Source organism: Peromyscus californicus, unplaced genomic scaffold (assembly GCF_007827085.1).
Source record: "Peromyscus californicus insignis strain IS unplaced genomic scaffold, ASM782708v3 Scaffold_4__1_contigs__length_199733344, whole genome shotgun sequence".
NCBI classification, from domain to species: domain Eukaryota; kingdom Metazoa; phylum Chordata; class Mammalia; order Rodentia; family Cricetidae; genus Peromyscus; species Peromyscus californicus.
The window spans coordinates 185,283,235-185,302,452 of NW_026294562.1; the positions used below are offsets into that span (position 1 = coordinate 185,283,235).

At 40.9% G+C, this 19,218-nt stretch overlaps 1 protein-coding gene across 3 annotated transcripts; it reads right to left on the reverse strand.

Annotated features, from left to right (window-relative positions):
- Nucleotides 1-1,058: 1,058 nt before the first annotated feature.
- On the reverse strand, nucleotides 1,059-17,979 carry LOC128094079 (endogenous retrovirus group K member 10 Gag polyprotein-like). Of its 3 annotated transcripts, XM_052712158.1 has the most exons (4): nucleotides 17,655-17,979; nucleotides 12,813-13,640; nucleotides 1,694-6,468; nucleotides 1,059-1,207 (listed from the first exon to the last, which is right to left on the reverse strand). In XM_052712158.1, exon 3 carries the CDS (start codon nucleotides 5,992-5,994, stop codon nucleotides 5,008-5,010), a length of 987 nt encoding a protein of 328 aa, XP_052568118.1. In that variant the 5' UTR covers nucleotides 5,995-6,468; nucleotides 12,813-13,640; nucleotides 17,655-17,979; the 3' UTR covers nucleotides 1,059-1,207; nucleotides 1,694-5,007. The 3 variants fall into 3 exon arrangements, with proteins under 3 accessions (XP_052568118.1, XP_052568119.1, XP_052568117.1); XM_052712159.1 differs by lacking the exon at nucleotides 12,813-13,640; XM_052712157.1 differs by having other exon boundaries at nucleotides 1,694-13,640.
- Nucleotides 17,980-19,218: the final 1,239 nt, after the last annotated feature.

Consider the following 19,218-nt stretch of genomic DNA (forward strand, 5'->3'; position numbering starts at 1 on the left):
CGAATTGCGAAGGCCACTTCAGGGATGGTGCCATATTGTCCTGGCCTCAGAAGATGCCTTTTGATAAAGCCATAACCACACTTGTTTTGGCAAGAATCAGTAGTCCTTTGTTTCATGTCCTGTCTGTCCATTTTGTCAGCAGTTGATTCAAGGATACTTTGTTGTCCAGTGGCTAACTTTTGCCACAATGAAAGTTAACTCCATATGCAGTTTCTTCAATGCCCATATTTTCTCTGAAGTAGATTGGTACTTCCAGGAGCCGACATGTCTCATAATCATAACAAAGAAGAAAAATTTTCTAAGTTATTAAAACATTTTAAATGCCATATTCTGTAGATCTCTGAAGGGTTTGAAGATGACCTGTCTAAAATATATCTGCTCAATTTTTAAAACATATCTAATATGACTACAAGTTCTATTGTAATGTCTAACTGCTAACTTTCATTTCTTTATATCCTAATAGTTGGTAATAATAACATTCAAGGATCAGAAAATTGCATTGTTAAATGAATGGTATAAGTACAATTAGAAATATACATATAGCATTTTCTAACAATATCAATTTCAATATATATAACTTGTATACAATATAAAACAATCCAATCCAATGTAAAATATTTAAAACTAGTAATTGTCTTTTTCTTCTTCTTTCTTTCTTTCTCTGTCTTTTTTTTTAAACAAGAACCTTAAATCTAATTTCCTTTGCTTAGCCTTTTTCCTAACCCTTGACAACAACTTGTAACCAACCCCCCTAAACAATGAAAATTATCCCAGACCCAAACCCATTAAAAAGACCAAAAAACCACCCACCCCACACCACCTCTTTGGGAATGTGGGTGTCGTATTCTTAAAATTGCTTCCTGCTGGGTATGGGCAAAGTTGTTTTTATCCTAAAAGAAAAATTTTAGGTTAATTGTCAAATTCTAGGAAAGGTAACTGTGTCCTTCATTATCCAGTCTGTGTATAATGCCAAAGTTCAGGGTTTATCTCAAGTCCTTATTCAAGTAGTCTTTGAGACTGGATCATCTCAGCTAGTCATCTCAAAATTGCTCTGAGCACCTTGTAGTTCAAAGCTGATCTGTAGATGATGTTTGTCAGCTTAGTGATATTATTATTGTCCACATGGAATTGTTGTTGTTGTGGGGCCCCAACTTCTTCCTGGAGACTTCAGTTGATGTTAGGCCTGGCCGTGATTTCCTGCAGAAAACTGATAAGAGATTCGAACACAAAGACATATATATGCAGCTAATTGAAGCCTTTTTTCTAGAATTAATTAGTACTCTATATGACCATTCATATCTTAACAAAGGTTAAAACGTATATATATCTATATATCTATATATATTAATCTTGTAAATTTTGATATAAAATTTATACTTTAAGAAAAGTTTAAAGAATCAGAATAGAATCAAAGAGTTGAGATTAGTAATAGAATAGTCCCTTAATTAATTTGGCTTTTCTCCTGTCCCATAGCAGAAGATGGCTCTTTTATTCTGGCATGATACAGGGAGTTTGCATTTTCCTTTTAACAACATGCTTGAGTTTAAAGAAGGAGAGAACCGTTCTCCAACTCCAAAGTCAGCTTTAATTTTTAATTGAACTGGGACTATTAGAAGACCAATAGTGTTAAATCTTTAGAGAAAAGCAGAAACAAACATTTAGGAAGACATAAAATTTTTTAGATAATATATACCCATATGCCGTTTCATTCTGTTTCCTGGGATAGATGATTTGTCCCTTTTCTTCAGTTGTCTCATTTGTCCAGTGTTCTTCAGATTCCTTAACCTTCATTCTCCTAAAAGACAAAAACAAAAACCTTTCCCCAAGACTAATTTTGGGGATGTTCCTTTTTGGCAAGTTATTATCTGATTAAATGAAAAGACATGTGTTACTGGTATAAGTTAGTTTAAATTGGATGTTCATGCTTGTTGAAGAACTATCACCTCCTCTAATTAAGAGGTTTCTCTTGTTCAAATCGAACCTTTATCAATCTTGATGGTACCCACAGTTTATCTTCTCCTGTAGAAACAAAAGCAAAACCTCGTCCCCAACGTAACACATACCCTGGTTTCCATTCTGAGGTCAGCACATCCTTGAAGTATATAGGCTGATTTAATTCTGTAGTTTTTTCTATTATCCAATGTCTCTCTGCAGCTGCTGTTCCTTTCTCATTAGCATTAAGAAAATTCAAAGTTAATAGAGCATTATGCAGTCTATTTCTGGGGGGTTTTGTTATCCCTTTCTGTTTATTTAGCATATCCTTTAGAGTTCTGTTTGATCTTTCTATAACTGCTTGACCTGTAGGATTATGTGGTATGCCTGTAATATGTTTTATATTGTAATAAGCAAAAAACTGTTTCATTTTAACAGAGACATATGATGGAGCATTATCAGTTTTGATTTGTGCAGGTATACCCATGATGGCCATAACTTCTGGCAAATGAGTGATTACAGAATCAGCTTTTTCAGAACTCAAAGCAGTTGCCCACTGAAATCCTGAATAAGTATTCATAGTGTGGTGTACATATTTCAGTTTTCCAAATTCTGCAAAGTGAAACACGTCCATCTGCCAGATTTCATTCCTTTGAGTACCCTTTGGTTTACATCCTGCTGGTAATGGCGTTTGATTGTAGAAGGAACAAGTAGGACATTTCTTTACTATTTCTTTGGCTTGTTGCCAGGTTATGGAAAAATCCTTTTTTAAACCTTTACTATTGACATGATGTTTTTTATGAAATTCTGAGGCCTCCAGCACATTTCCTATTAATAACTTATCAATCTCATCATTGCCTTGTGCTAGAGGGCCTGGCAGACCAGTATGGAATCAGATGTGAGTTATATATAAAGGATGACTCTTTTTCCTGATTGTATCTTGTAACTGAATAAATAGTGAAGATAATTCTGAAGCATCAGGGATAAATTCTGCAGTCTCAATATGTAATACTACTCTTTCAGCATACTGAGAGTCAGTAACTATGTTGAGAGGTTCTGAAAAATCCATTAATACCAACAGAATAGCATACAATTCTGATTTTTGAACTGAATTATAAGGACTTTGAACCACTTTACTTAAATTTTCTGATTTGTAACCTGCCTTTCCTTGTTTGTTGGCATCTGTATAAAATGTACGAACTCCAGATATGGGTTTTTCCCATACAATTCGAGGCAAGATCCAATCAGCTCTCTTTATAAGATCAATTCTATCGCTTTTGGGATATTTGCTGTTAATTTCTCCCAAAAAATTACTGCAAGCTCTTTGCCAAGGTTCACTTTCTGTCCATAATTTTTAAATGTCCTCCTTAGTTAAAGGTACGACAATTTCTGTTGGGTCTATTCCTGCTAATTGACGAAGTCTCAATTTTCCTTTCCAAATCAAGTCAGAGATTTTTTCCACATAAGTTTTTAATTTTTTATTTGGTTTATTTGGTAAAAATATCCATTCCAATATAATATCTTCCCTCTGCATTAATATTCCTGTAGGAGAATGCCTAGAAGGTAAAATAACCAAAATGCAATCCAGCTTTGGATCAATCCGATCCACGTGCCCTTCATGTACTTTCTTTTCTACCAAGGCCAATTCTTTCTCAGCTTCAGGTGATAATTCTCATGGACTATTTAAGTCCTTGTCACCTTCTAAGGTTTTGAACAAATTATGCAGTTCATCACTTTTTACCCCAACAATAGTTCGTAGATGAGAAATATCTCCAAATAATCTTTGAAAGTCATTAAGAGTCTGTAGTCTATCTCTCCTAATTTGCACCTTTTGGGGTCTAATTTTTTGTAGCTCTATTTTATATCCTAAATAATTAATAGAATCTCCTCTTTGTATCTTTTCAGAAGCAATTTGTAAGCCCCAGCAAGGCAAAATTTTCTTTACTTCTTCAAACATTCTTTCTAAAGTATCTGCATTTGAGTCAGCTAGTAAAATATCATTCAGATAATGATAAATTATAGATTTAGGAAATTTTTTACATATCACTTCCAATGGCTGTTGTACAAAATATTGGCACAGAGTTGGGCTATTCAACATTCCCTGTGGGAGGACCCTCCACTGAAATCTTTTAACCTGTTGAGAATTATTATAAGTAGGCACTGTGAAAGCAAATCTTTCTCTGTCTTTTTCTTGTAAGGGTATTGAAAAGAAACAGTCTTTTAAATCAATAACTATGAGAGGCCATCCTTTTGGTAACAGAGTAGGCAAAGGAATACCAGATTGTAGAGAGCCCATTGGCTGAATTACTTTGTTAATTGCTCTAAGGTCTGTTACCATTCTCCGTTTACCAGATTTCTTCTTAATAACAAATACAGGAGAATTCCAAGGGCTGGTTGATTCCTCAATATGCTGAGCATTTAACTGTTCTTCTACCAGCTCTTCTAAAGCCTGGAGTTTCTCTGTTGTTAAAGGCCATTGCTGGACCCATACAGGCTTGTCTGTTAACCATTTTAAAGGTAGAACTGTTGTTGTTTTTGGAAGATCATCAGTTGTTGTGCCCTGTTCTTGTATAATATGATGGCTGGTGACCACTCAGAATAATGCCTTCTAATATTTCTCTCAGAAACATGTGCTAGTTTATGATTTGTTTCTGAGATTGGAGGGATGTTAATCTGAGTATTCCATTGTTGTAACAAGTCTCGACCCCACAGGTTCATAGCTATGTTAGCCACATATGGTTTTAATTTTGCTCTCTGTCCTTCTGGACCTATACATTCGAGCCATCTTGCACTCTGTTTCACCTGAGATAATGTCCCAATTCCTAACAGTTGAATGTTTACCTCCTGAAGAGGCCAAGTTGGATGCCAAAATTCTGGTGCAATTATGGTAACGTCCGCACCTGTGTCTACCAGACCAGACAACAAAACACCATTTATTTTTTATCGATAATTTTGGTCTTTGTTCATTAATAGAAGTTTGCCAAAAAATTTTCTTTATGTTTTCTCCTGAATTTTCTATTCTCTCTGTTTCATCATCCTGACCAGCATGACTTATTCCAATAGGCATTTGGTTATTTAATTGCTCTGAGTAGGGGTTTCCTCTACAACTGCAGGAAAGGTTTGAACTGGATTTGCTATTGGGGCCTGCATGAGGCCCCTCTGGGAGTTTCCCGAAGACTGAGGCAAAGGATTACCCTGTCTGTCCCTTGTTGATCTATATTCGTTGGTCCAGTGTTTTCCCTTACCACACCTTCTGCATACTCCAGAAGGAAGGGGCATTCTGTTGCCATTGTTCCTTGAGGAAACATTCTTTCTAGGAATGACCTGTGTACAGTCCCTTTTCAAATGTCCTTGCTTTCCACATCCAAAACATCTAACATTCCTCAAACCTTTTGAAATTGCTTCTGCTACCCACATATCATCATGCTCATGAGCTTCAACATTAACCGTGTCTCTAATCCAATCTTCCAAAGGTACAGATCTTGCCTTTAATGGCCTGATTATTGTTTTGCATGCTGCATTTGCATTCTCAAAGGTCAAAGATTCAATTATTATCTTACTAGCTTCTGAATCCGGGACCATTCTCTTTACTGCTGAAGCCAGTCTTTGTAAAAAATCTGTGAAAGATTCTTTTGGGCCTTGTACAACCTTTGTAAATGACTCAGTTTTTTTTCCTGGTTCCTCAACTCTGTCCCATGCATTCAAGGCTGCTGTTCGACATAAAATTAGGGTTTGGACATCATATAAACATTGTGTTTGTGCTGAAGCATATTGTCCTCCAATAAGCTGATCCTGGCAGACTTGTATTCCTTTATCTCTCCACTGTTTTTCTATGTTTTTAGCTTCATCCTTGAACCAAGTTAGCCACTGAAGCCTTTGACTGGGTTCAAGAACAGCTTGTGCCAGCTCCCACCAGTCCTGTGGTACAATCCTATTATATGCTGACCAAGAGTTTAACATTTGCTTTACATATGGGGAATGCATGCCATAAGATACTATTGCCTCCTTAAACCTTCGTAAATCTAACATTTCAATTGGAGCCCAAATATTTTGTGTAGTCATTTGATCAGGCAACTGCTGTACGGTTACTGGACAAACTAAGGGTGACTATGTGAAAACAGGCTTTCTTTCTGTAACCCTATGATCCAATCTTGAAGCAACTTCACTGTTAGTTTCTTCTGTCTGAGTTTTTACAGGTTTAACAAGTTTTTCTAAAGCTGTCACCCTGGCACTTAAATTGACTATCTTTTTAAATAGTAAAATGAGGATAAGCATAATAATAAACTGCATAATTCAGTCAACATTAATCTTCTCATATAGCTGTTCCATTGTCAGACTGCCTAAAATTGCAAACAAAGCCCAATTTTCTTCCAATGAACACAGAAAACCCAATTTTTTTTTAATGTGGAAAAAAATTTCTCTTTTAAATAGTTTCCTTTAAAATATCTGATATGTTAAGTGACTTACCAAGTCCTCGTAGAACAGTACCAATCTGAGGGAATTTCAAAACAGCCACCTAGTGTCCGAGGTGTGAATCTAGAGAGAGAGAGAGAGAGAGAGAGAGAGAGAGAACACGCAAGAACCGTAGCCGCAAGTTCTGCCTAAGAGCTTCAATCCAGCCACGTGTTCCCGCTTGAGCCTAGTCAAGCCTTGGCTCTGGCTACCTTAAGCTCCAACCACGTGCGTTGGCTTTACAGGCAGGGGCCCTGTTCGGCAGGGCAGGCCTGAGTTGTTTGTAGCGCCGGCTTTAAGCAAGTAACTCAAGGTTAGTCCGGCCTGAGGCCAAGCCGACCTGGGCCCGGGCTAGGGAGCCGGCCGCCCTGGCGGGAAACGGGACCTGCCGCCAAGTCAAGTTAAGCAGTTTTTAATGGATTCTTGTCACGTTGGGCGCCAAATGTAGATGTAACCAACCATCTTATTAAATAAGAAACACAGAGTCAATTCAGAGAAGAAAGCCAAGAGGTCAGAGCTAAGAGCCTCACCCTTCCTGATTCAGTGATCCTCTTCAGCCAAGAGAGCTCTCCACAAGGGACCTACTTCCTGTGTATATGTCTTTATATAGTCTAGCTGTTCTGCCTTCTCATTGGTTGTAAACCCAAACACGTGACTACCTCGTCACTGCCTGTATGCACCGCCCTCCAGGTCCTTAAAGGCGTGCGCCACCGCCGACATGCACTTGCTATGGCTCTAATAGCTCTGACCCCCAGGCAACTTTATTTATTAACATGCAATTAAAATCACATTTCAGTGCAAGTAAAATACCACCACACATCTGTGGCTCCAATCCCCTCGTTTGCAGAGAAGTACTGAGATGTCTAAGCTGATTGTCCAAGCTTCGTAGTCAGCACTAAGCTGTCAACCTCTGTGAGTGCACAGAATAGATCCACTCCAGTATTGTCGCCCATGAGTGTCTGTGTCCCATGAGACTGACTGTGAGTGTGTCACACTGGAGCCATCCCTGACGGTCACAATTCTGAGCAGACACTAAGTGTGGAAAGTAGATACCACAGTGCAGAACTCGTGTACAGTCTCCCCAGTCTGAACTGTTCCCTGGGTCAGACTGGGAGGAACCCTCTGTGGGCAGTCAGAGTCAGGGAGTTGAGATTACCAACAGGAATGGGTAGCACACAGTATGTCAGAAAAATGGGGAGCTAGAAGTAAGTAGGTATTATTTCAGTGAGAAGTTGTAGGTTGAATTACTTCATTTAAATATAATCCTAGCCGGGCGGTGGTGGCACACGCCTTTAATCCCAGCACTCGGGGGGCAGAGGCAGGTGGATCTCTGTGAGTTTGAGGCCAACCTGGTCTACAGAGTGAGATCCAGGACAGGCACCAAAGCTACATGGAGAAACCCTGTCTCAACCTCCCCCGCAAAAAAAAAAAAAAAGTAATTCTATTTTAGTGAAAGAGGCCATGGTGGAGTGTGAGAGGACTACCAGGAAAGAGCACCCCCTCCCCCACACACCAGAACTCCACAAACACTGAGGCTGCAGGAAGGAACATTTCCCACACTCCCATTTTCCACTCTCCCCTCCTCCACAAAGCCAAATGGAACCTATCAGAGCTAGCAGGGGCGGGCAGGGGTGGGTGGGGGAGTCTGAGAACATCTCTTTTCAACCCGACAAAATCATGCCAATAATTCACTCCATAAATGTGTGCTTCTCTCAACCTTGGTCAGAGAAGCTTCCTTTTGCATTTGCAGTGGGCTCATACCTGATCAAAAGGCTGGCAATAAGTAAGTGTAAGTGCTCAGCTCTGTAACACTTCCTCCCTCCTCTGAGGCTCAGGGAACATCATGAACGAAGGGGTAGAAAGAGTAAAAGTCAGAGGCTGGGGAGGAGTGCTGGGAAATGATGTCTTATGGACATGAATGCCTGTTACACACATGAACCTCCAGCAGGTGTGGTTCCCTGGTTCCCTGCAGAAGATCTGCTCAAAATCAGGGCAGCTAAAATCCCAGTGTGTGTGTGTGTGTGTGTGTGTGTGTGTGTGTGTGTGTGTGTGTGTGTGTGCTATTGGCAGATGCTGGTTGTTGTACAGAGGATGGGGGAAGTCACTTTTCTTTAAAAGTATAGCGACTGCAAGGTTGTCCATGTTGTGGTGTATTACCCCATGCCAGTGAACACATGTGCAGCATTAATTGAAATCCAGTAAGTTAAAAATAAAATTATAAAAAGAGAACATGAAATTGGGAGGGAGATGTGATGAAGGGTTCAGGGGTAGGGTTGGAGCAGAACTGTGGAAGTGAGGGGTGGATATATGATCAAGACACTTTGTATGCCCATGGACTGTGGACTGGTGGCTGTGGAGCCCCCGTGGGACTGGACTAGGCCCTCTGGATATGGAAGATGGTTGTTTGGCTCAAACTGTTTGGGGGGGACCCAGGCAGGGGGACCGGGATCTGTCCCTGGTCTATGGTCAGGCTTCTGGAACCCGGTGCCTGCGGTGTGACACCTTGCACAGCCTTGGTGCAGTGAGAAGGGGCTTGGACCTGCCTATGCTCAGTGAGCTGGGCTCTGCTGACTTGCCATGGGAGACCTCGATTTGGGGGATGTGGGGATGCGGGGTGGCTTGGGAAAGAGGGCTGGGGGGTGGGAGAAAGGAGGAGGGGGGATCTGTGGATAGTATGTGGAGTGAGTAGAAAATTTCTTAATAAAGAAAATGAAAGAAAAAAAAGAAATGCACATGGATAAAAAAAGAAAATGGCATCAGAAAAAAGACACTTTGCATGTTTGAAATTTTCAAAGAATAAATTAGAGGAAAAATGTGATTAATAACTAAAAATTTTTTCCTATCTTTTCCTGGTATTAAAATAATTATTACTTTAAAACTTACTATTTGTACATCTATATGTAAAATATTCATGTTCACATATATACATATGTAGCGATAATCAAAGAGAAATAAATTATCAGTTTGAAATGGGGGGGACATGGAAGGAACTGGAGGGAGGAAATAGGAGGGGAATGATGTAATTATATTGTAATTTTAAAATGCATAGAAATGAATAAATAAATTGTAACAAATGAAACTTTACATATATAGTCTTTGTCAGATTGAGAAAGTCTGCTTCTTTTTCTGGACTTCAAATGCTTTTTAAATTACAAGCACATAAAACTTTAAATCAAAAGCTTTGTTTGTGCCTCCCAAGATAATCATATGGGTTTTTTTTCTTTTAATGTAATGGGCCACATATACAGACTTTTTATTTAAAATATCTTTATTTTCTTAGATAAGTCCTACTTAATCACAGTACACTTTTAAACACATTGTTGGACTCAACTAATTTTCCTTCAAACTTAAAATTCCTTAAGATTACTAAGTTGTATTTTTCTTAAGCTATTTTAGACATTTTATAGTTTTAAATAAACTTCAGCCAGGCATGGTAGTTCAAGCCTTTAACTCCAGCACTGGGGAGACCAAAGCAGGTGGATCTCTATGAGTTCAAAGCCATCCTGGTCTACACAATGAGTTCCAGGCCAGGAAACACTATACATAGCAAGACCTTGTCTCAAAATGCAAAACAAAGCAATAAGAACTTAAAATTTTTTTAATTTTTTTTAATTTTGGAGATCATCCCTTGTCTCCAAAATATATAAAGAACTCAAGAAATTAGACATCAAAATACCAAATAATCCAATTAAAAAATGGGATACAGATCTAAACAGAGAATTCTCAACAGAAGAATTTCAAATCACCAAAATATTCAACACCCTTAGTCATTATGGAAATGAAAATCAAAATGACTCTGAGATATTATCTGACACCTGTCAAAATGGCTAAGATCAAAAACACTGGTAACAGCTTATGTTGGAGAGGATATGGAGTAAAGGGAATACTCCTCCACTGTTGGTGGGAGTACAAACTGGTACAGTCACTTTGGAAATCAATATGGTAGTTTTTCAGAAACATGGGAAAGGCCCATGGTCCCACGTTTCTCAGGTCCTGCCCAGCCCCGCAGTCCTGCATCTGCTTATAAAATAATCATTCAGAGGCTTAATATTATTTACAAACTGTATGATCTATGGCAGGATCCTTGCTAGCTAGCTATTTCATCTTAAATTAACCCATTTCTATTAATCTATGTTTTGCCACTTGGCCATGGCATTACCAGTCTGCTGGCATCTTGCTTCTCCTTCAGCAGTGGCTGGCATCTCTCTAGACTCCACCTTTCTCTTTCCTGTCTCTGTCCTTGGATTTCCCACCTGCCTCTAAGAAGCTTTGCCATAGGCCAGAGCAGCTTATTTATTAAGCAATGGGAGCAACATATATTCACAGTGTACAGAAAGACATCCCACACCAGGAAAATGTGGTACATTAACACAATGGAGTATTACTTAGCTATGAAAAACAATGACCTCATGAAATTGCAGGTAAATAAATGGAACTAGAAAAATCATTGTGAGTGAGGTAACCCAGACCCAGAAAGACAAACATGGTATGTACTCACTCATAAGTGGATATTAGGAGTAAAATACAGAATAACCAATGTACAATCCATAGCCCCAGAGAGGCTAGATAATAAAGAGGGCCCAAAAGGTGATGCAAGAATTTCCCTGGGAAAGGGAAATAGAAGAGATCTCCTGAGTAAACTGTGGGTGGGGGTGAGAAGGTGGGGGGATGGGAATTTCAGGGAGTGAGTTGGGTGGGCTGGGTGCAGGAGGTGGGTTGGGGGCAGGACAGATTGGGGGAGTAAGGAAAGAGACATCTTGATGGGGGTTGTATTTCAGGGTTAGTAAGAAACCTAGTGCCAGAGAAACTCCCAAGAATCCACCAGGATGATCCTAGCTAAGACTCCTAGTAATAGTGGAGAGGGTGCCTGAACTAGTCATCTACTGTAATCAGATTGAAGACTACCCTAATTGCCATCAGAGAGCCTTTATCTATTAATTGATGGAAGCAGATGCAGAGATCCACAGACAAGCACTGGGCAAAGCACTGGGAGTCCTCCTAAAGAAAGGGAGGAGAGATTGTAGGAGCCCAGGAGGATGGTAGGGGAAGGCAAGGTCATAATAAAGGAACCCACAGAGACAGTTGACCTAAGCTCCTAGGAGCACATGGACTCAGGAACAACAGTTAGAGCCTGCATGGAACCAACCTAGGCTCTCTGCTTGTGTATGACACTTGTGTAGCTTGGTCTGTTCGTAAGGCTCCTAGCCATGAAATCAGGACCTGTCTCTGGCACTTAGCTGGCTTTTGGGAACCTGGTCCCTGTGCTGGATTACCTCACCCAGCCTTTCTGCAGGAGGAAGAGTTATGTCCTGCCTCAACTTGATGTGCCATGCTTTGGTCAAGCCCATGGGAGGCCCGCCCATTTTTGAATGGAGAGGGAGGAGGAGTGGATGGGGAGGAGGGTAGATGGGAGTTGGGAGGAGAAAATGGGAAGAGAGGAGGGAGAGGCAATTGTGGTTGGTATGTAAAATAAATGAAAAATGCTAATTAAACAAAATAAATGTTTTTAAAAAGAATTCAAAGACAAAAAAATACAATTTTGGACTTACAGGAAAAAATCTACAGAGCAGTCAAGATATAGCTCTTTGGTTAACAGCACTGGCTGTTCTTCCAGAGGACCTCAGGTCAATTCCCAGCACCAGTTCACAGCTGTCTATAATGCCAGCTCCAGGGATAAGCTACACTTCTGGCCTTCAGGGGCATTTGCACTGATGTTCACATAGTCACATGCACATGCACTCACATAACTAAAAATAATTTTAAAATAAGTAGAAAGAAAAATCTCTACATATTTAACATCCATAACTTGACAAGATTGAATATACATAATATATCTTATGAAATTTTCAATATAACCTATATTATAAACATACCTGTCTCCTCTAAGCTTCCTCCTACTGTCTTCACTTTCTGCTGTTACTAATTTTTTAATAACATGATGTTGGAGAAATGACTCAGAAGTTAAGAACACTGTCTGCTCTTCCAGAGGTTCTGAGTTCAAGGCCCCAGAACCACATAGTGGTTCACAATCATCTCTAGTGGGATCTGCTGCCCTCTTCTGGCATAAAATCATATATGCAGATAGAGCACTCATATACATAAAATAAATAAATCTTTAAAAAATAACAAATAGCGTGATATTGATACATATTCTCTTAGGGTGATATTCTTTGAAATGGGGTCCACTTAGTTCATGCTGGGTTTGAACTCATGGCCTCAATAGACTCTTTGGTTTCAGTGTTTTGAGTCAAGTGGTACTAGGTATGCACCACCAAGTCTGATTGCAGTTGTCTAATTATTACTAAACACTTTTATTAATTATATAGTTCTAGAACTTATTCAGTTAATACAAAGGGAACTTTCACACTTCCTTAGCCACTGAATAGGTCTGGCACTATCACAGCAAGCAAGTTTCTGTATTAAAATACCTTCAAATTGTGCAGAATGCTGAGCATGTCAAAGGCTTCCCTACCACTCTTTCATGGCATAGTCTGAGAATGCCCAGTGTTCCTGTCTGCGATACGTATGATGCAAGCTGAGCATGCGTTGAGGAGTTTCTCTTTCTGACAGAGACCATCTTAATGACACATACTGAGCATGTCCACATATAGACACTCTTCCATTAGTGTTGTGCTGCAAGGTGAGTATGTCCCAAAGAGTTTCTGATGACGAGTGTAGGTTTCGTGTCGTATGGTCCATTCCATGATCTTCTTGGGCTACCCAAAATATATCTACAATCTTTCTGTCTTGAACTTCCTTTCTTGAACTCTGACCTTACATTAAGAAGCTGCACATCCCTAAAGCTTTTTCTGACTTGAGTGTGTATGGGCTCACTGCATAAAATCCAATGACTCCTTTCTTCAAAAACTCCTGGCTCTCCTCATATGCTGTGTGTAATGAGCCCATCTTCACTATTTCATTTCCTGGCTGTTTGTTTTTGGATTTCCACCTACTAAATGTGGTTCAGTTGCAAATCAAATGGGTCAGATCAACTGTTCTGCTGAAAGGCTCGGGGAGGGGGGGGCTTGCTATTAACTCCCAATAGGAGAAGGCATGAAGAAAAGCATTATGTACATCATTGACACCTGCACTGGTGGAAATAGGTCTTGAGTTGGCATACACTCCAGTTTTATCCATTAATAAATTCATGTGCTGACATCTATTTAGGCTGTTGCCATTGCTTGGTGATTGTGGGTATTAATTTCACAAACATGAGCATGCTTGAGATCTTGACATCAGTATGTTTGCATATGAACCTAGAAAGGGAAGTACAGAAGCTTTAGGTAGTTCCATTTTAAATTTATTTTACTGTTTTTGTTACCATACAAGAGAATAGGTTTCAATATAATAGTTTTGTATATTTATATCATTGTACATTGCTCATACTCCTCCATTCTGTTATCCTTTCTTGCCTAAATATAACCTAAATATAATCATTATGCTCTCATTTCCTTCTCTGGCTATGGCAAGCCTGAAACAGGAGAATTCCAAGAGTCACTAGAATCAAAGCAGCCACAGTGATCTGAACAAGATTCTCTGCTCTGTGATCCTGGAAATTGGACAAAGAAATCACAGAGGCCAGAGACAACCTGAATGTCCACACAGGGCACATGCCTCCCATAGACAAAGCTGTACCTTCTGTATCTATCTATCTATCTCCATATCTAAGGATTCTCCTTGATCAGGTGTTTTGGTGTCTGACTTATTCTGTAATGGTCTGAGCTGTTCCCAGGAAATAAGGAAGCAGATGAGGATTTTCATCCTGAGATGCGAAATATTCTCCTGAGATACACTTCCTTATGTCTTATTTTCACGACTTAAGGTAGACTATTACTTTTATTTTATGTGCATTTGTGTTTTGCCTGCATGTGTGTCTGTGTAAGGGTGTTGGATTCCCTGGATTTGGAGTTACAGACAGTAGTGAGCCATCATGTGGACATTGGGAATCAAGCTGGGTCCTCTGGAAGAGCAGCCAGTGCTTTTAACTGCTGAGCCGTCTCTCCAGCCTTTTATGATAGATTCTTAGTAAGCACTTTCCCTGACACAGTCAGTTTCCTTCTGATACTTCAGCCTTGCTATCTTTTGTGAGTTCAGAACTTGTGTCTGGATTTTCAAAAATTTATCTGTGCCTCCCAAGAGCTCAGGATTAATGAGAAGTTGTTTACCCATTCAGAAGCAATAGCCCCCCTCTTATGCTGTCTGCCCATTCTGATCACAGGGACATGCAAATTAATTTCCATAGAGATGATTTACCACTCATTTCCTAGCTAAACACCCAGAGGCTAAGGGTCAAGCCCCAGTCCGCAGGGACTCTAGCACATCATCTGTACAAGAGAAGAAATGCATCAGCTCCTAGCTAGATACCCTGGAATTTTATCATCCTTTGGACCACTCATTAACTGAGCATCATAAAGTCAGAATCACAATGCAACATACAGAGAGAGATACACAGAGATGTGTAAATTCTAAGTGCTAGTAATGCTGATAGGAAATACAACCTGCTTCTACATATAGATATATAAACACAGAGGCTGGAGCAATGGCTCAGTAGTTAAAAGAATTCACTGCCTTTGCAAGGGACCTGGGTTCCATTCCCAGCCATCACGTGATAGCTCATAACTTTCTGCAACTCCAGTTCTAGGGCATCTGATGCTCCCTTCTGGCATCTATATATGCTGAACATATATGGGGATTGAACCTGAGTCCTCTGGAAGAATGGACAGTATTCTTAACCACTGAGCCATTTCATCAGTCCCTGTTTTGAAACCTTTAAAACAATAACTTCCTGTGTAAGTCAGTTTATGAGATACATATTTTACTCAAAAAAAAAATGAGACCAATCTTATTTTGTTAGAATTAGATGGCATTTATAAACTTATTATAGAACAAAAATCTGTGTGTGTTTGTGCATGTGTGTATGTGTGTCTGTATGTCCATGCATATGGATGCCAGAGATCAGCATCCAGTGATCTGATGTCTTCTTCAAATTCTCTCCACCATATTTGGGTGGGGGGGCCTCTACCTGAACTTGAGCTTGCTAATTCAGCTAGACTGGGTGCCAAGCAAACTGAAGGAATCCTCCTGTCCCTGCCTCTCCAAATCTTCGGTTATATCTATGCTAAGCCTTCTGCATTGATACTGGAGATCCTAACTCAGGTCCCCATGCTGAGCAAGATTCATTTAAATTATTGAGTCATCTCTCCAGCCCCATGTTTAGAAAGGAAATTCTTTTGCCTGTCCTGGAACTCACTCTGTAACCCAGGCTGGCCTCGAACTCACAGAGATCTGCCTGCCTCTGCCTCCCGAGTGCTGGGATTAAAGGCGTGAACCACCACCACCACCCGGCTTTTTTTTTTTAATTTCAGGGCTGAGGACTCAACCCAGGGTCTTGCGCTTGCTAGGCGAGTGCTCTACCACTGAGCTAAATCCCCAACCCCGGAAATTCTTACAGCTGGAGAGATGGCTCAATGGTTAAGTGCACTGGCTGCTCTTTCAGAGAACCCAGTTCAATTCCCAGCACCCAAATGATGGCCCACACTGGCTGTAACTCCAGTCTCAGGGGTTCCAATGTTCTGTTCTGTCCTCTGTGGGTACTGTATGTGGTGCAGACTTACAGCTCACAACCACCTGTGACTCCATTATCATGGGGATATTATGCCTTCTCCCGGCCTCCGTAGACAAAGTACACGCATAGTGTACAGACTACACTCATACATTATTATGTATTATTAATTATTATTAATATACATTATTCAGGCAAAATACTCATGCATAGATTTTTAAATCATTTTTAAAGGTTTCAGAACTAAAGGAACAAATACACAAGAGTGTAAACAGAAAATGTAGAGTAGAAACAATTGGCTTTTGCTTTAAAAAAAAAAAAGTGCCAAGCAGTGATCCCCATAGTCACAGCACCAAGCAGCTGTACATCCCCTCCTAAGTCTAAGTACATGAGGGGCCATGCATAGTGGTACCCACAGCATGGATGTGTAGTGGGTAGCCATTCCAGCTTTGATCTGGAAGTTCCAACCCCCATTGAGACTTCGGCAATGTCACGCCTACAAGGCGGGGCAAAGGGAGGTGCCTGGGGACCCGAGAGCTGGATCGGCGGGCGCTCTCTCTGTTGCGGGACCCTGGACTGGAGAGGTGGACTGAGCAGAGCTCCAGAGAACACCGCTGGACTGTGATACACCTTCCCCAGACTCCGCGACCTACCTATTCCTTAATTTGTAAGTTACGCCATTAAATAAATCTCCTTTTAACTACGTGGAGTGGCCTTAATAATTTCACCAATATGGATGCCTCTCTAAAAAAGGAGTATGTCTTTGGGGGGGCCTCAGCCTCACCCACAACAAGACCTCACTGTGACCTGAGCAGCCTCATCTCCTTATCTGAGGGGACTCAGGAAGACACTCCATGCTTGAGTGAAGGGTTGAACCCTCAAAGTCTCTCAGCAACTGGAATCAAGAGCTACTAAGGTAGTATCCCTGTGTCCTGCCCTATACTCACCCAATTACCTGTGTTCTCTATCAGCCCCCGGGATCCTCTCTGAGTCCTGGTCAGACCTAGACATCACATCCTGCTAACACAGTGTGTTCTCCCTCCTCTTCTTCCAAAAAATACTTCAGGATTGGTTGGTACCAGTGTGCCATACAGTGTGTTATATACTAGTGCACTGGTGTGTACTAGTGACTCATAGAGTGAAAAAAACTGAATGGATTTTATGGCTCATGAAAGAGGAAGGCTTCTGAATGAGTAGGTTTTCACAAATCTTTACTGTTCCCATAATATTTTGGTTTCCCCTTACCCAGCTGAGACTCAAAACTGATGGGTAAAATCCCATGTTCCAGCTCCACATCTTTTAGGTTTTTTATCTTTTAATAAGAGATTATTTTTTTGAATTATGTGTGCATTGAAGCTGAATGTCATGATACATTCCTTTGACTCCAGCATTCAAGAACTAGGGGCAGGAAGATTTCTGTGAGTTAGAGACTAGCCTGGGCTACATAGGGTGTTCCAGGTCAGCCAGATACATAGAGAGACCCTGCCTTAAAATACAAAAGCAAACAAACAAAAACCACAATATTTGAAAAGAAACCAGAAGCTAGTTACTAGGATGCTCATATCTCAGATAGTTGTTCTCAAGTCCAGGACCCTCCAGCCATCCCCAACATCAGTCAACATCCACTACTCCCCATCCAAACTGCCTGGGTGTTACACAGTGTCCCAAGTAAGGTGGAGGGACCTGGGACATCTGGGAATGCACTCACCTGCCAATACTGCTTTCTTATAGCCCAGACTCAGCTCTGAGAGAGAATGTCCTTTGAGAAGTTTGTCCTGAAAGCTGCGCAGGTCCTCTCCTACCAAGAGCTTCCTGAGCCCTTGGAGTTTCCTCACAAGCCAAGTCCTGTCTATGGAGTGGGGTCTCTCCCAGATGTAGGTGACTCCTTCCCGTTTTTACATCTCACCAAGGCTGAACAGGGCCATGAGAGTGAGAGTCATGGGGTCTTCTCTCACCTGCTGCTGTTCTGCAGGCAGTTTGAGGATCAGACACACAAAGTGTGGCCTTTGTTGGCCTTGTGTTCCCAGAGACAAGGTTGGCACACCACCAGCCTCACAGGAAGAGGAACTGACCAACATCCAGAGCTTGGTCTTTATCTTCTTAGGGCTGAGGCCCAGGCAGTGGTGGGGACAAGACTGTTGACACTTTATATAGAAAGGCATTCTCCCCCAGGTCTATGGACATATGACTTAATGGTCATAATAAGAGTCAGGCTATAAACCCCTCTGGTGAGGGTGACTGAGGGCTGGTCCTTCCATCTGAGAGGCTCTCCATAGGATCCCTTTCCCTCCTTCATCCTGTCATGTATCTACACAACACTGTGTGGTCCTTAGTATGGCCAGCATCCTCCAAACCCTGAAGATATTTTGAAGGAGATACAGGTTGGTGTTGCAAGGAAGACACAGCTACATTCTGGGGATGAGCCCAGAGGGATCCAGAGGAATAGAAAAGGAAAAAAATCTGTTATATGGGCTCTGTATGAGGGTTTCATCAACTATTCCTTTCTCATTTATTTGCTTTTCTTACCAAATCACACGTGGCTGCTACTGGAGTTGTTGGGTTTATAGTCTGGACCCCCAAATCCCTCACAATCCAGGTTCAAGCACTTGTCCTCTATAGGACAAATAGATAGACAGAAATAATAATGAAAAACAAGAGGGGGAGATTTAGTCACTGTTAGAACACTAAGACGATCTAACTGATTTGCAGAAGGATGCTAGCCTCCTTCCTGGAATGGGGCTGTGGTTTTTACTGCCCCAAACTTCCTCCTTCTGACTTCTTCATTTCTATAAGACATTACAGTTCCTCCTGACCCTTCTTCATGGACCAATCCATGTCATTTCTTCTTCCTAATTCCCGTTCTTGTGTTCCTTTCTCACTTTCTCTTCTCTTCTGACCACAAATCGTCGCCTGATAATGTCTGCCTGTCTAGACACTAATGTTCACTAGAAGAAATTCTCTGGTTTCCCATTGAGACATGGGGGAAATATTTACCAATGGCCTTCATCCCATATTCTTCAAGGTGAAAGCATTGTGACATCTCCTCTCAGGGTGTTGTGAGGATTGTCCAGTATAGACACATTCTCATTTTTAGAATAAGACATGGAATCAAGAGTGCTTGTGGTAGGAGTGATTCATCAGTGCTCTACATCTGCCCTCCTACTGCACAGGAACAGAAGATACCATACTGCATCCTGGGTAGAAAGTCAGATGTTGTACAGCACAAACTCTACACTCAGGCAAAGTATTAATCAAATCTTATTTTAGGAATT

Excerpts from the sequence above, each read along its gene's own strand:
- LOC128094079 (XM_052712159.1), bottom strand. The coding sequence starts at position 5,994 with ATGACTACACAAAATATTTGGGCTCCAATTGAAATGTTAGATTTACGA.